At 42.3% G+C, this 17920-nt stretch overlaps 1 protein-coding gene across 2 annotated transcripts in view; it reads left to right on the top strand.

The window, feature by feature from the left end:
* The window catches only part of LOC136884053 (uncharacterized), a 50946-nt gene that overhangs the window by 15635 nt on the left and 17391 nt on the right, over nt 1–17920 (top strand). For both annotated transcript variants that reach the window (XM_068229782.1, XM_068229783.1), the window contains exons 2-4: nt 1382–1487; nt 10421–10592; nt 15921–16122. In XM_068229782.1, the coding sequence (XP_068085883.1) occupies nt 1461–1487; nt 10421–10592; nt 15921–16122 (401 nt within the window). In that variant the 5' untranslated portion in view covers nt 1382–1460. The remainder of the gene's footprint in view (nt 1–1381; nt 1488–10420; nt 10593–15920; nt 16123–17920) is intronic.

The following is a 17920-nucleotide window of genomic DNA, read 5'->3' as shown; positions in this document are numbered from 1 at the left end:
CGCTTCGTGCACATTCCAACCTTCGTGTATGAAGAGCGGGGATTTCTGTACCTGCAGAGACCGCACACCATCTAAGAAGTTCTTGGTCTTCATCTGGATCAGGAATTTCCTCACTGGTTAAGTCAAAAGCTCTGTGTACGTGTAAGGTGTCTCTGAGCCAAACCAGAATGTTTGCATGAGGTAGTCAGCACTTCTGCCCCTCTATTCTGTACATATGACACTGAACTTCACCAAAAGTATTCGCCTTTGTGATGAGAAAAATAAATAAATAAATAAATAAATAAAACGATTAAAACTAATACAAATAATTAAATAATGAAAACAGGTAACCTGTATAAAAATCATCTAAGAATACGCCTGTGTTAAAATGAACACATCTCTGAGTGTCGTAGATTTGGCATGGGCATCGCACACATACACATAGACAAACACTTCCGAATATCACGGACTGAATATGGCTCCTCGCGTCGAGGGCTGGAAATGACTTCCTACGCCATGGACTTCAGACTGCCCCTTGGCTTGTATTAACTTCCGTATTTACATTTCGGAGTTACAGTGAACGTATAAATTTAATCCTGAGGACATCACGTTGGATTGTCACATCCTAACACACGTTTCCTGCTAGTTTTTCGCTCATAACTAACCAACGAACACGAAAATTAAACATCCGGCTTCGAGATGCATTTGAACTCCCTTCTATCTACCTATTCAATACGTTTTAGATCTCTGCGTGTCATATATTTCCCTGGGCTTCACACACACAAAAACTAACATACAAACACTTCCTTTTATTGTGACAGATATATCACTTCCTACAGTTCCACCCATTTTGTTTAATCCGTCCCTACGTCCTTACAATTATCAGGGAAGGAAGATTGTCACTTTGCATAGTGACATTTCTTTGCGGTTGGTAGCACTGGGCTAATGACCACGTGGTCTTTTCTGCTTATAAAAATCCGTTAACGAAAAATCACAAAAACTACTACCACCACAGCCAGCAAGTTCGTTACCATGACGACTGACTGACCTCGTATGTCCAAGTCAACGACGCTCGCCGTTGGTGGACTCGGCAACTCGTGTGTACTTCCATTATTACAGATCACACAGTAATACTGCACCAAACATAAAAGTAAATTTTCTATAATATTTGTATATTGATAGGATTAACATTTCCGAAGGTAGTTGGGATTTTATAAATAATGTAATCATCCCGAATAGGCCTATCTTCGGTATTACTCCTCGTATGGCAAAGGGATATGAAAGATATTAAATTATGAACAGAGGCTTGCAAACTTACCACTAAAATTTTCTGATACGTATACAATTCTTCCTTACAGAATTAGTTGTAAATTTTCTCTACTAACGATTTCTTTCTTTTCAGCTTTTAGATTCTGCTCAGATGCATTGAAGAAGGCCAACACGACGACACTTTAAAGGTGAGAATTAACTCTCACGAAGAAATGAATTTCCCTACGAGTGTCCTGTTGGTAAGTTCACAATTTTACAGCTCATAATGGGCATTGTATTGAAGTTTTTGATAATAATGTTATTTGCTTTACGTCCCACTAACGTATTAACGTTCTTTTCGATGTATTGCTGGGTAGTATGTTTGCAAGCACGAAAGTAAATTCCCAGTGAAGAATTGATCTATTGACTGTATTAATAATACAAGATCATATTATATATAACAGCCTTATTCTGTCTGTCATTCACAGTGATAATGATAATGTTTCAAGAGCTGAAATTGCTACCAGTTATACGAGGGCGGATCAGAAAATAAGTTGCACTTCCCAGTTATGGCCATTTATTACACCGCCTATACAACGGCAACACGACCATAACGACATACACTGTAACATCAATTTTCCACATAGTTTCCAAGAGACTCCAAACATTTCTGCGAATGCACAACCAACTTGTCGATGCCGGATGCATAGAAATTTCCTCCAGCGTTCTGCAACCACTCGGAGACAGCGGCGTTCACCTCCTCATCGGTCTGGAAACGTCGACCAGCGAGCTCCGTTTTGAGCTTACCGAACAGATGAAAGTCACATGGCGCTAGGTTGCAACTCTAGGGTGGATGTTGCCAGACCTCGCACTTGAAACGCTGCAGCAGTCCTCTCGTTTGGCGGGCCTCGTGAGGTGTTCCGTTATCGTGCAACAAAATCACACCGGCGCTCAATTTCCCCCGGCGCTTCTCTTTAATCGCTTTTCGCAACCGGTGCAACTTTTGACAATACGACGCCGCGTTGATCGTCGTTCCTTTCGGCATGAATTCCACGTGCAGCAAAACCTCCATGTCAAAGAACATTGTCGCCATAACCTTACCGGCTGAAGGTTGAATCTTGGCTGTCTTTCGTTGTGGTGATGAGGGGTGCACCCATCCCATTGATGTTCGCTTCGTTTCGGGGATGAAGTGGTGGACCCACGTTTCGTCGCCTGTGACGATTCGCCGCAGAAACCCGTTTTGCCGTCTCCGGCATAGCGTTGCAAAAATGTCAGGGAGGATTGGAAACGTTGTCCCTTGTGCTCATCGGTGAGAAGACGTGGGGCCCATCTTTGACACAGCTTACGATATCCAAGGTCCTCGTGAACAATGGCGAACACACTGCCATACGACATGTTCAGCTGCGTCGCGATTTCTCTCAGTTTAATGCGCCGGTTCTGTCTAATGATCGCATTCACACTGTTGACCTTTTCACGGGTCTCGGGCGTTGCGGGCCTGCCTTCGCGATGGTTGTCTGTGATATACCTGCGTCCGGCTTCGAATTGCTGACACTACTTTACGATCGCTTGCCGGGAAATGGCCCGCTCCCCATACACAGCACTAATTTCACGATGAATGTCCGTGCAACTCTTCCTTTTAGCCCGTAGGAATCGGATTGTCGCACGCACCTCATATTTGGAGTGAACGTCCAGTTGACGCGCCAATGCGTTTGGCCGCTATTCACACAATACTAGACGAGACACCAAAGCGACCTGTCTAACAGACGTGTGGGCAGTTCTGTCCCTTTCTCCGCTGTGCCCACGTTTGGGACACACAGCGCGCTGCTGCGGCGCGTTAGTGCAGCTAACGTAGATTGTTATGTCTTCTTTACAAGAAAAATACAATGAGCCTCTCAGGACCACAACTTTTGTACTTTTTAAAAGAAAAATACGTTTCTCTCAGCGAAGTTATTGTCTCATTCACCATGATGTCGTAGGTACACAGCTACATCTATTGGCATGAGGTAGAACTACCATACATCCTGACTTCTGTTGCCTTCCACAGACACTGTGTATGGAGAAAAGTGGAACGTTCGAGAGTTAAAATGGTACCAGATATGGGCTATAAGAATAAAGCAATGAGACCATCATAGTCGAACTATTTAGTGAAAAATGCTTCCAGTGAAATCAATTTTCATTCTTTTCCATAAAATAATAATGAAATACGCGTGAAGTTTATGTGGTCTCACCCCGTGATTATCCAGTTCGAGTCCCGATAGTTGAAAATATTTTTACTATCAGACTGTTGGCTGGCACTTTAGGGCAGGTGGTGGTATGCAATTTCCAATCACTAGAATGCGTGCCAAAAGTCAATCAATCAATCAATCAATACTGATCTGCATTTAGGGCAGTCGCCCAGGTGGCAGATTCCCTATCTGTTGCTTTCCTAGCCTTTTCCGAAATGATTTCAAAGAAATTGGAAATTTATTGAACATCTCTCTTGGTAAGTCATTCCAATCCCTAACTCCCCTTCCTATAAATGAATATTTGCCCCAGTTTGTCCTCTTGAATTCCAACTTTATCTTCATATTGTGATCTTTCCTACTTTTATAAACGCCATTCAAACTTATTCGTCTACTAATGTCATTCCACGCCATCTCTCCGCTGACAGCTCGGAACATACCACTAAGTCGAGCAGCTCTTCTTCTTTCTCTCAATTCTTCCCAACCCAAATATTGCAACATTTTTGTAACGCTACTCTTTTGTCGGAAATCACTCAGAACAAATCGAGCTGCTTTTCTTTGGATTTTTTCCAGTTCTTGAATCAGGTAATCTTGGTGAGGGTCCCATACACTGGAACCATACTCTAGTTGGGGTCTTACCAGAGACTTATATGCACTCTCCTTTACATCCTTACTACAACCCCTAAACACCCTCATAACCATGTGCAGAGATCGGTACCCTTTATTTACAATCCCATGTATGTGATTACCCCTGTGAAGATCTTTCCTTATATTAACACCTAGATACTTACAATGATCCCCAAAAGGAACTTTCACCCCATCAACGCAGTAATTAAAACTGAGAGGACTTTTCCTATTTGTGAAACTCACAACCTGACTTTTAGCCCCGTTTATCAACATACCATTGCCTGCTGTCCATCTCACAACATTTTCGAGGTCACGTTGCAGTTGCTCACAATCTTCTAACGTATTTATCACTCTATAGAGAATAACATCATCCGCAAAAAGCCTTACCTCTGGATTAGATTCCAAATCTCTCCGCAGTTCTCATACGGAGGGAGGTCATAAGACGGCGTAGATGGCAATTGGTTTTGGACAGTTCTATGCAGCTTTCTAAAGAGTACGCTGATCCAGTACAACTCGGGCAGCTACGACACTGAATATGGTTTGTAAGGAAATATTATGATACCTGTTATGATTCCATTCGAATGCTGTATAAAACCTGTAATGTGTAAGTTTTATTCGTGAGAAATGTTAATAGTCCATTCAGAATTTCCAATTTCTTTATAGATAGTAATTTCAACTGTCGAGGACAGCCTTACATAAAACCCTCTCCCAATTTGATCTGGCTGTGTAATATAAGAACCAACAGACTAACTATTTGCACGTATGGCGTATGGCTTTTAGTGCCGGGAGTGTCCGAGGACAAGTTCGGCTCGCCAGATGCAGGTCTTTTGATTTGACTCCCGTAGGTGACCTGCGCGTCGTGATGAGGACACCCAGCCCCCGTGCCAGCGATATTAACCAATTATGGTCGAAATTCCCGACCCTGCCGGGAATCGAACCCGGGACTCCTGTGACCAAAGGTCAGCACGCTAACCATTTAGCCATCGAGCCAGACGACTCCTCCAATAAGTTTGTAATATAGTGTGCTTAGGCAGATTATGCGGTAAAGTGTGTGCAATCCTGTTGCAAGTGGTACAGAGTTCTGCATACTAGTGATGGGATATTCGGTTCATTCGATTCCGTTTACGTTACTGAACCGATGCAGTGATCCCATGCACGGCACATTAGAGTCACCATTCGTACTACATCTGTGTAGTGTGTGTAGTGTGTACTGATACGACAGCGGCAACAGCATTTAATGCTCGCTGCAACCATTTGGTATTCATTCTATAAACTGCTTTCCTATGTGTCATTCAGCTTTCAGATTCAGGTTTCTCCTGCAGTGACTTCTTCGAATCAAGATTTTTTGTTGCAAAACCTTTCTCCCACAGTCGCAACACCATTAAATAAGTGTGTAGAATTAGATGAAAAAAATATCCGTACACCTAATCATCAGTGATCTGCATTTAGTACTGTCGCCAAGGTAGCAAATTCCCTATCAATTGTTTGTCTAATATTTTCTTAAATGATTTCAAAGAACTCTGAAATTTCACTGTATTCACAGTTATTTGATTTAAAGTCCTTTTTAGTTAAGTTATTGCGTCAGAGGGCACACTTACTCCCTATCCACGTACACCAGTGATCTCGGTTATTCAATGATTGAAATCTTGTGCAATGATGCGATATACGAATTGAGAAAATAGTGAACGGTTCTCCCCCATACAAAACAGATAATTATGAGTGATCATGAGCAAAACTCATAGTCGTAGGGTAGGCTAGATAGCTCAGTTGTTTTAATTGTCGAATGTCATCTAATTTATTATACTAAGGCCGCGTGCACACCGAGCGCGCTTCGCATAGTGTGTTGCGTGTTGCTCAACGCTAAGCGTCACGCTAAGCATAACCAGTGCTTTGTTCCTAAGGCCGCGTGCACACCGAGCGCGCTTCGCATAGTGTGTCGCGTGTTGCTCAACGCTAAGCGTCACGCTAAGCATAACCAGTGCTTTGTTCCTAAGCCAGGTGTTCACACAGCCCGCGCTCTGCTGCGCTGAACGCCTACCTTACAGCTAAGCGAAGCGCCAGACAACGCGCAGTGTTGGTTAATTGCTTAGCGTTACCTAGCTGGTTCTGAACCTATGGAAGAAGAAATTATTCATGCAGTGTTTCAAAGAGAAGAAATATGGAACCCAAGACACAAAAACTATAAAAATGTAACTGTTTTGCAAAATAAGTGGACTTACGTATCTACAACAGTTTTATCGCATTCCTACAGTAAACATATACAGTAATATTACTTCTACTGTCACACTTTACTGCGCTTAAGATTGTGACAGGATGAAATTGCGTATATATTTTAGGTCGTAAGTGTCCGAGGAGACGTTCGGCTTGCCAGGTGCAGGTCTTTTGAGTTGACGCCCGTAGGTGACCTGCATCGTGATGAGGATGAAATGATTATGAATACACACATACACCCAGCCCCGTGCCAATGGAATTTACTAATTATGATTACAATTCCGACTCTGCCGGGAATCGAACCCGGGACTCCTGTGACCAAAGGCCAGTACGGTAACCATTTAGCCATGTAGCCGGACACTTTGTGACAAAGTGCACAGAATCTATAATTTTGCAAATGGAGGGTGGTAACATGAAGAATATCACTCTGCAGGCCAGGAGTGGGTTTGGAAGTAAATATGATATTTGTCACACATTTACTTTACTCTTGTAACGATGATAAATTGCGCATGCTAATTGTAACAGTATTGTAAAATACTATTTATAATTATTATATAAAGAGCGTGATTTAGCCGGAAATTTAATTTCCACGTGTTTGCTGCACGGTGCTCCTGGACAATTGGGAAAATCGAATTTCTCCCAATACTTCTCTGCTATTTGTCGCCACATTTCAGTTGTAGGGTTTGGAAGGTCAAAAGTATTTTTTGTCATTCTTAAGTAATCATAAAATTTATCGCGATAAAGTCTTGCATCTCTGTACAAACGATGGAATTCTCCGAAAGTAATTAGTTCTTCATTAAATTCATGAACCCACTTTCGATTCTTCTTTCTCATTTTCAATTTTAGGTAACTGTTATCCATCAGTAAACTGTTTCTAGTGTACTTGGATAACGGCATTAGTTTGTGAGCACCCTAAAACGCCTCGCTCCAAACTAAGTTGAGAGCACAGCGTAGAGTTTTCGATGTGAACAGCAAGCACGCCTTGCGCTATGCATAGCATTTTACGCTACACGCGACACACTATGCGAAGCGCGCTGTGTGTGCACGCGGCCTAAGATTCATTAAACTAATAAATAGAATAACATAATTCCAACCTACTTACTAGCTAGTTTGGAATTATGTTTCCACTACATTTTTTTAACACTGCAAATGAATCTATTATTTAACCCCCCTGTAAGAAGATGACAGTGAATGCAAGTGGGTATTAATTTCAAATGAGCTGAGAGCGGGAGTCCGTTATAGCATACTATTCTTCAGTGTGCTACGACTCTGTATGTCTCGTTGCAGCGGAAGTTCGGCTCCTCGCGTATGTCCTATGTTTTCGTGTGTGTGTTGTGTCTCACTGATCCGTGAGTGAGCCACTCAGCACTGTCCGCTGTGAGTCAGCTGGATTGTGTGCCGTGAGCTCGCCGTTCCTGCGATTCGATTCACTCGGACACTTGAATGAATCGATACACTGCTTAGAATCATACACTCAATAGCCAACATCGCTGTATACACACAAGTAATTCAAATTCTGTCATTAATGCTTTCACGGCCCGTACTTAAAGACATGATACTGTATAGGCTTTTTGGCTTATGCCGTGTCAAGAAAATAAGGTGAAATTCTTAACGTTTCGCAGGGAACTGTGCCCCGCGTGCACAGAAGAAATCTCGACTGTCCACGAGAAGGACTTCTTAAACAATGACACGTTAAATTTGGAACGTTTTAATAGAAGTGGAAAATGGTACGTTCATTCACCACCAGATGACCCCCAGGACGTGGCAACGCTAGCGTTCGAAGCGGAAGCTGACCGAACCATCACAATCAGTCTAAGCGGTTCACATAACGTGTTTGCGTAACACATCACATTGGCAGATGTAAGGCACAGACACAAGCCTGGAATGAAACATCTGGCGACGAGGAACGTGCGAATTTGGAAAACACCGAGACGAAATAACAATAGTGAAGGGACCGGGAAGGGAACTACCTACGTAAATTCTTAATGGCTGGCAACCAGGTATTACTTAATTGATAGTCGGTGTCCCTGTTGAAATTGTTAGGATTTCTACGTATTTCCACGGCCTCCCGTATAATCCTGGACCTGTTGTGTCTAGTGTGGGTAAGAGCTTCTGCTTCTTTACAGTACAGCAGATGTCGCTGTCTGTGTTGACCCTAGAGTGAACTATGCCATTTCAGGTGAAGACTGGTAACAGTGCAATACGTGCTTCGGCTGGTATTTATGTTTCAGGCGCAATGTGTATTTTCTAGTTCGACCGAGCCAGAATCGAACTTTTTTGTGTGTACAGATCTGTAATGCGCTCCTCAATACCATGGCGCTGGGTTCTGTGCTTGTCCAGTAGAAATGAATACTCCTCAAAGGAAAAGGTATTGATTTGTATTGCCAGCTTACCTTAGTCTAATTTGTAGGTTCATTATTCACAATTCGAAGACCGTATATTATCATCAATAATACATATCGTCATAGAATCACCAGCTTTTATGTTTACCTAGTGTGTGTCTCGAAATGTCACTTGGTATTAGCTTATAGCACAGAGCACTATACTAATACATTATGCTAATAGTCAAATACTATTCTAGCGACGTGCTTTATAAATTTGCACACATGATATTAAGTCAGCGACATCGGCAAACCCTAGTCATTGGTAACTATCTTCCCCTGTCTTTACACCATAAATATGATAGTTTCTCAGTCAAGTGGTTACTTATTTCCTTGCCACGAACACACACATACCGGTAGTAATCCACAAGACCAAAAATCAAGTCTTAGATGTAATACTGGATTATAATGTTCCTCAACTGTTCGGTGAACAAAGCAAAGTCATCTCCGTACAGGCGATGAAGGCCCTTGGATTGGTGGAAGGTAAAGGCTTCAACTATTCGTAACCTCGGTACGTCATGGGGTAGAGTGGTTAGCTCTACGCCCGGCCGCCTTTGCCCCCAGGAATTAACCTGGTACTCATTTTTGGTGTAGGCTGGGTGAACCTCAGGGCCATATGCACCTCCGGAATTGGAAATCTCGTTTCTTAAATTTTACGACTTCCTGACGGGGAATCGAACCCACGTCCTTCCGGGTGAACCGAGCACGCCTTTACCGCCTCGGCCAGGCAGCCCCTCTAAACTCGTGTTCCCATCCCGAGGTGGGGCAGCTCTTTTCAGGCACACCCGTTATGGAAGTGAGCTGCATGTACCATTTCAACCACATACCAGCCCTCCTGTCAGTCTTAAATTTGTGACAGTACCGGGAATCGAACCCGAGCCCCCGAGGACGGCAGCTAATAACACTAACCGTTACGCTACAGAGGCGGACGTTCGGTGAACATCTTGCCATTTTAATAAATGTACAATTGTCCCAAGAGCTATCTTGCCACTCCAGGAAGTGCAATAAATATCGTCCGTTAAACTCATTGCCTTTCATACTGTCCACATTTCCTGCAATGGGAAGTGTGTTAATTGCTGCTTTTTCACACATGTATTTTCAAAATACATAGAGTTTCATTATATACTTACAACGTTCAGATGATGATGATGATGATGATGATATTTATGATGATATTGTTTTCACGTCCTACTAACTACAATTTTTGACGATTTTCGTAGACGTCGAAGTGCCAGAATTTTGTCTCTCAGGAGTTTTTTTACTTGCTACTAAATCTACCCACACGAGACTGACATACTTGAGCACCTTCAAATACCACCGGACTGAGCCAGGGTCGAACATGCCAAGCTGGGGCCAGAAGGCCAACGCACGAACCGTCTGAGCTACTCAGCTTGGCATCTTACAGCGTTCAGTCTTCAAGCCTCTGTGCACTAATACTAGCTTTAGTTTCTCACCTCTTATCTTCATTATTAAATACCGACAAACGTCGCCTGGTTTTCCTCTGCTTTCCTTACCCTCTGTGTTCCAGTCCATTATTCTCCTTCAAACACTTAACATGACTCCATAATATATGCCTGAGAAAATACCAAACGTCTTACTACATTTCCACACAGACGAATGCATTCCGGCCATTTTATAGCCTTCATTATTTTACATTTGGTTAAATTTGTTTTCTTCATTTCCTCTGTACATCATAAGTTAAATATATAAATACATAAATAAATAAACAAATGCATTTTCTTTCTCCTTTAGGTGGTGCAACTTATGACCACGGTGTGTGAATCAACTTTGAGTGAAGAGCTATCTCTCACGTGTCCAGACACGGCCCACAGAGAGCTTAAGGACATTTCTGAGATCTACAATTGCACACCTTCCTTCGCTCCCGAAGACAACGCTGTAATATGTAATGCAGATATTCATATGGGTAAAAATCTTGTACATTTTGCTTTATCTAGATTAAACTTTAGAATGCAGTCTTATAAGACTAGTGTGGGCCAATGTTCCTCAAACATCTTCTTGTGCAGATAAACTACTGCATGTGATCGACTGTCCTTCTTGTAGTCACGTCGGAGACGATAATTAGAGATGGTAAAATGACATTTTATCAGCCAGAATGTTGACACACTATTTTATAATGAACTGGTGTCGTCATGTCATAATGACTGTTACCTATTGTAGGTCTTCAGTATAAATCGTTGACTCTTGTGTCTCGGGAGTGTTAAAGGCTCTTCGTCACTTGCCGACATGACTATCAGGCATCAACGAAGACCTACTTACTTAAATCAAACACTGGGATAATCTGACTATGTTTATTCAATCAAAAACAATGAAATTTGGTGACGGAATTAGTATTCACTACAATATCATATCTGAAGGCCTTATTTAAAGAAAACCACTTTGACTTTAACACGAAAACAACAACAACAACATCCTGGAAGTCCATCCGCTCAGTTCCATAAACAACTGTTGGTTAATCTTCCGATTTCTGGAACGTCTAAGAATCAGGAACTGATATCCAGACTTTCTCTCTCATTAAGGCTGTCCACTAACTGACAATCACCGTAGGACAAGTTACCTGGACCCGGAATTGAATCTGAGTAACCTCCAATTCTCGTCATGGGCCGATATCATCCAATAAAATTAAACTTATGACCAAAGTGATTCTTCACATAAGCTAAGTGAACGTGGCTGATGGCCAACGTAACTTTCGAAAGCAAGAGCACGGTATGATAAGCATACTGAATTTATATGCACTTTAAATTGACACAGCTGTGTCGTGTTCATTTACCTTCTCCCCTAACATTTTAGTTGTGGGCTAGTCGCCATTGAAATCTGTGTCCTATTATTCAATTTTTTTTTAAACCATCTTACCCCACTCTTCCTTTTCTTAGTCAATTTATGTCTTATTTAATTCATATATTCCCCGAGCCTGCTCCGATTCTTAAAGCATGAATCGTCCCTGATATGTGCTGCCATCTTCTACTAAGGGCCGGTATTATAATGAGGGTTTAAACTGAAGATTGAGGTGCAAGGATTGCAACGTAGGGGGGAATAATAAACAAGGAATAGTGAGACATATATCAGTCAAGCTCCCATTTAAATTCCATGCCATAGGAGGCCAATTTCGGTTCCCGACACGAAGAGACATATTCGGTCCGGTATAACCGGAAGCGTTTGTCTGTGTGTATGCGTGCGAAACCCAGCGAAACGTAATGCTTGCAGAGATCTGGAATTTGTAACGTACGTGAGCACAACATTTCATTGATCACGCATTGGGTGTCAAAGAGCAATTCTTGCTCCAAGAAATGAAGCTGTCTATGTCATCGACAAGGAACTTTTACAAGAGTTACCCGGTTTTGTACAAAGTTACAAGTCTATCGGCACGTCTTGTAATACAGATGAGGCTGTCATCCACATTACAGACGTTTTGAACAACTTGGAGTCGTCTGGAGTACCCTCGAACATGTTGGAGCGGACGAATGTGGTTTCGACGATCCTTCTCAGGATTATGAATCCTCATAAATACAATAGTAAATAATGTTCTAAAACAATGGGTGCTACGTCAGCATTTTCCCACGCTTTTGGCGGGAAATTAGTTTTTCTACTGAGTCAGCATTTTTCCTGATGCAGGCAACGTCAAGGCCTATGACGCAACCTGTCCTCGACACAGCGCTGGCTGGATGATGACGCAAGTAGCGTTGTGCGGGTTGACTACTTGCTCGTGTGAGTGTTTGAAACATACACACGCCAATACTTTATAAATCCTTTATGGCGTATTTTTTTTAAGAAATACTTGATGTACGGTCAATCCCGGTACAATATGTCCGTCGCACAGTTTTAGACGAAAGCGGACTCATCTGTAAACAATACTTCTTCTTCATGTACATCTGCTATACACATTTTTCGCGATAGAGGTATTTTTAACGAGCAATCTAATACTGGAACGAAACAACAGGCCCATTTACGTCAAAATATTTGCACTTCAGCAATAACAGACATTCAGCTTGGGTTTGTAAGGTATATATTTTTTTAAATACCTTCCTATTCCAATAAGACACTACTCAGCGTTTATACTTTCCAAATTTTATGATATAGTTCTTCTTACTGAGGCCGATTATTAGTCTCTTTTAACTATATTTGACCACACTTGTAACCATATCAGTAAATAGTGTGAATTATGAACTACACACCGGTGATTCCATGTATAAGAATTGTGTTTTGCAAGATAGGACTCGAAAATTAGTCAAACTTTTGGAAAGTATTTAGAAATATGCCCATTTTAATATTTTACAGCCAATTAATTAAATGATTACACAATTACCATTGAGCAAGAGAATTGAATAATTTTGACTCCTTATCCAAGAATGTTCCTCTTTTTGATGACTATGACGATTATGGATTGCAACGTCCAGGTTATCACGCCTTCCGCTTTCTCTTTCTCCATACCCTGATAGATGTGATTCTTCGGCAGACGTAGAAAGGACCTACTAAGTTCGAAAGCCTATAGCTCATTCCACGTTAAGAAAACAGTACTGCTCTTACAAGGAGTGAACACACCCCCTATGAGACACCCATAATTCCTCGTGATTAAGGGATATTATACTGTACTTTGTAATGTATTATGAAAGATAGATAAAATGATGAGGAATTTTTGCTCGTGAGTTATTAAAATAACTACTTAACATTTTTTTCATAAATACATTTATAGGGAGGAAGCAAAATGGGAGGAACAGCCATCGCTTCGTTGCTTTCCTTCAGTTTCCTTCTTTTGTGTTACTCTGGTACAAGTCTCGTGTAGTCCCTCACTCTGTGAACCGCCGGTAACTCACTTCTGTAGTGAAGTAGTCTACAGGATTTATTTGTTACGTGTGAGTTTTTAGGCTTTAAATCAGTGCGTAATTGTCTTGTGTTGCTTGACAGTTATGCGATAAGCTTACGTGTGTGATTTCTTTCTTTAACACTGTTATCTTTTGTAGAGTCATCTACAGTATTTATGTGTTGCATATGTTTTCTAGCCTTTGTTGCCAGGAGAAATTAATTAAATGCAATAAAATGCATCCCTCACCCCTCGAGCCTATAAAAATAATTTGTCTATTTTCTCCCCAATTTGCCTTACATCTCAATGCTGAGGTTTCTTATGCGCCGTAGTTTACCTCGGGTTCTGTACAAACCAAAAATAGCCCCTGTATTAACCCCGTCCCCTTTAGTTCATAAAAATAATTTGTAGCTTAGTTTCTTCCGCTTTTTATCTTGAACTTAAATACTGAATTTCACAAATTTATGTGCCGCAGTTCTCCCGTGATGGTGTTGAGCAGAGCCGTTCGATATGGCAACCCTATTGTCATAAGAGCAATATAGTTTTTTAACATGGAATGAGCTATAGCAGGATTGTACTCTTTGATTGCGTCTGGGAATTAATTGGTACGTCATGTATTGATATCCCGTATCAGCTATCATTTAAGAGTGCTTGTATGCCAGAGACGGGTACCATTTGCACATTAAAGAACTCATTCACAAGGTGATATATCAGCAACGAGTCCCAAATTTCCTTAAAACGGATGTGTTTCGTGTACCCAGGCATGAGAACTGGTTGTGACAGCATTTCATACTCAGTGAGATCCTATGCACGCACAGTACCTATCTTTATTCTGATTTGTATTCATTAATATACTTGAATTTTTGGCATATAAATGCATATTCTGACTGAATCTTGTTTGAATATATCTGTGATTTTAGATTCTTGTGAAAAGAACGTGTTTCCTAGGCAACTTTTGTATTATACACTGACTGACAGAGCAAATGCAACACCAAGAAGGAGTGGTCAGAACTTTATGCCAATTGCAGGGTAGACTGACGTCACTGAGGTATGCTCATGATGTGAAATGCGCCGCTGTGCTGCGCACGTAGCGAACGATAAATGGGACACGGCGTTGGCGAATGGCCCACTTCGTACCGTGATTTCTCAGCCGACAGTCATTGTAGAACGTGTTGTCGTGTGCCACAGGACACGTGTATAGCTAAGAATGCCAGGCCGCCGTCAACGGAGGCATTTCCAGCAGACAGACGACTTTACGAGGGGTATGGTGATCGGGCTGAGAAGGGCAGGTTGGTCGCTTCGTCAAATCGCAGCCGATACCCATAGGGATGTGTCCACGGTGCAGCGCCTGTGGAGAAGATGGTTGGCGCAGGGACATGTGGCACGTGCGAGGGGTCCAGGCGCAGCCCGAGTGACGTCAGCACGCGAGGATCGGTGCATCCGCCGCCAAGCGGTGGCAGCCCCGCACGCCACGTCAACCGCCATTCTTCAGCATGTGCAAGACACCCTGGCTGTTCCAATATCGACCAGAACAATTTCCCGTCGATTGGTTGAAGGAGGCCTGCACTCCCGGCGTCCGCTCAGAAGACTACCATTGACTCCACAGCATAGACGTGCACGCCTGGCATGGTGCCGGGCTAGAGCGACTTGGATGAGGGAATGGCGGAACGTCATGTTCTCCGATGAGTCACGCTTCTGTTCTGTCAGTGATAGTCACCGCAGACGAGTGTGGCGTCGGCGTGGAGAAAGGTCAAATCCGGCAGTAACTGTGGAGCGCCCTACCGCTAGACAACGCGGCATCATGGTTTGGGGCGCTATTGCGTATGATTCCACGTCACCTCTAGTGCGTATTCAAGGCACGTTAAATGCCCACCGCTACGTGCAGCATGTGCTGCGGCCGGTGCCACTCCCGTACCTTCAGGGGCTGCCCAATGCTCTGTTTCAGCAGGATAATGCCCGCCCACACACTGCTCGCATCTCCCAACAGCCTCTACGAGGTGTACAGATGCTTCCGTGGCCAGCGTACTCTCCGGATCTCTCACCAATCGAACACGTGTGGGATCTCATTGGACGCCGTTTGCAAACTCTGCCCCAGCCTCGTACGGACGACCAACTGTGGCAAATGGTTGACAGAGAATGGAGAACCATCCCTCAGGACACCATCCGCACTCTTATTGACTCTGTACCTCGACGTGTTTCTGCGTGCATCGCCGCTCGCGGTGGTCCTACATCCTACTGAGTCGATGCCGTGCGCATTGTGTAACCTGCATATCGGTTTGAAATAAACATCAATTATTCGTCCGTGCCGTCTCTGTTTTTTCCCCAACTTTCATCCCTTTCGAACCACTCCTCCTTGGTGTTGCATTGTCACTGTCAGTCAGTGTATATACGCTGAACGATTATATGTTATTTCGTTTTGTACTGTTTTCTTTTCAGGGCATTTGAATGGCTCAGTCAAATTTACACTTAATTTGCTCGAAGAAGTTCCTGAAGGTACAGCTATGTGCTTAGGCCTAAAAAAATATACTTTGGAATATTTGGGACGCTTTGGTGCAGACTTGTGGTATAGCTTCGACTTTAATACTTCACTGGCAGTCGGTATTCTGACGCCCGATAACAACACTTCGAAGACTAACAGGTAGGTTTACCATTGTTACATAATGGGAGCATTTGAAGTAGGAGACACCCACAGGGAGTTTTTCATTTCGGCAAGCGGTGACAGTTATTGCCGTGTGTTGGCAGAGTAAGTAACATATCTGGGAAGTGAGTATAAAACAAAAATAGAAAGGGAGGGAGAATTCTATACAACTGCTAAACTATTAATTGAAGAGTGGATTACGCCAGGCAGAATGTCAATATATTATTTTTGTATTTTAAAAAGTATGTGGAAAAAGGAAAGGTCGTGGCCTCAATTAAGGTACAGCCCCGGCATTTGCCTGGTGTGAAAATGGGAAACCACGGAAAACCATCTTCAGAGCTGGCGATAGTGGGGCTCGAACCCACTATCTCCCGATTACTGGATACTGGCCGCACTTAAGCGACTGCAGCTATCGAGCTCGGTATTTTTATGAACTAAAGGGGACGGGGGTTTACAGGGAGGGGAAGGGAATAAAAAACTTTCCTATGTCAGCTAACTTCTGTAGTGTAGTCACCTTCACTGTTTATTTGTTGCGTCGGTTTTCTAGCCTTTATTGCCTGGAGACATTTATGAAATGGATTTAAATGCATCCCTCATCCCTCGAGCCCATAAATATTATTTGCCTATTTTCTCCCGCAATTTGCCTACACTTTAGTCCTGAGGTTTTTTTTTGTGTCGTAATTTACCTCTGATTCTGAACAAATCAAAAATAGCCCCTGTAAACCCCCATCCCCTTTAGTTCATAAAAAGAATTTGTGGCTTAGTTTCTTCCGCTTTTTGTGTTGAACTTACATACAGTACTGAATTTCACAAATTTATGTGCCCCCGTTTTACTGTGATGCGATTGAGCAGAATCGTTCGATATGGCAACCCTGTTGTCATAAGAGCAATACTGTTTTCTTAACATGGAATGCACTATAGGACAAAATAAATTATATTTAGTGTAGTAATAGTCAAATAATTATAAGAGGTAATGTAAAGCAGGTATCAAACTTTAATGAATTGCAGTAAAACAGTGCTTTCTCCCTAGTGTCAAGCGATCCGGAACCAAGAGATGGAAGTACGCTATTCTATTCTATTCTATTCTATTCTATTCTATTCTATTCAGGATGAATTGTTTTAAGAAGTTTGTTATTTACAAGCGCTATGGAAGGAATTGCTGAAAGTGCCTGACTTCACTGATCACACATACTTGGGACCTAAGTAATACTCTACATCAATTTTGCAAATAACCAATGAAACCTAATTTTTCTTCAGTGAGAATTCTTCTTCGTCTGAAAGGTTTCCTAGGCTGAGCATTTTCCCGTAGCCTGAATGTTGTTATAAACAATGAGGACCTGAAATTATTTTGGAGAAGATTTTGGACTTGACGAGCTGACTGAGTTAACACATGAGACTCATAACTATGCATACGCTGTGCAGTAGTAAACATGTACTAAACACATTCAGTCCTAGGACATATTCTTGGCTATTGTGGAGGCAATAACCAGGAGTTGACGAAAGCCGTCGCCCAACAGCTTAAGGCTAATATGGACGTAAACACGAAGATTCAAATGATTTAAAAAGGGAAATACAACAGCGCGAGATCGAATTGAGTGCCCATAAGGACGAAATACACAGAATCATGTAGCACTCAGTCAGTACCGATCTGAATTTATGGCAGTCGCCCACATCACAGATTCCCTATCTGTTGTTTTCCTAGCCTTTTCTTAAATTATTGCAAAGAAATTGAAAATTTATTGGACATCTCCCTTTGTAAGTTATACCAATCCCTAACTCCCCTTCCTATAAAATAATA

The sequence above is a fragment of the Anabrus simplex genome, chromosome 12 (genome assembly GCF_040414725.1).
Source record: "Anabrus simplex isolate iqAnaSimp1 chromosome 12, ASM4041472v1, whole genome shotgun sequence".
Classification (NCBI taxonomy): Eukaryota; Metazoa; Arthropoda; class Insecta; order Orthoptera; family Tettigoniidae; genus Anabrus; species Anabrus simplex.
Note: the sequence above shows the minus strand (reverse complement) of the source record. Positions and strands in the feature narration are given on the sequence as shown.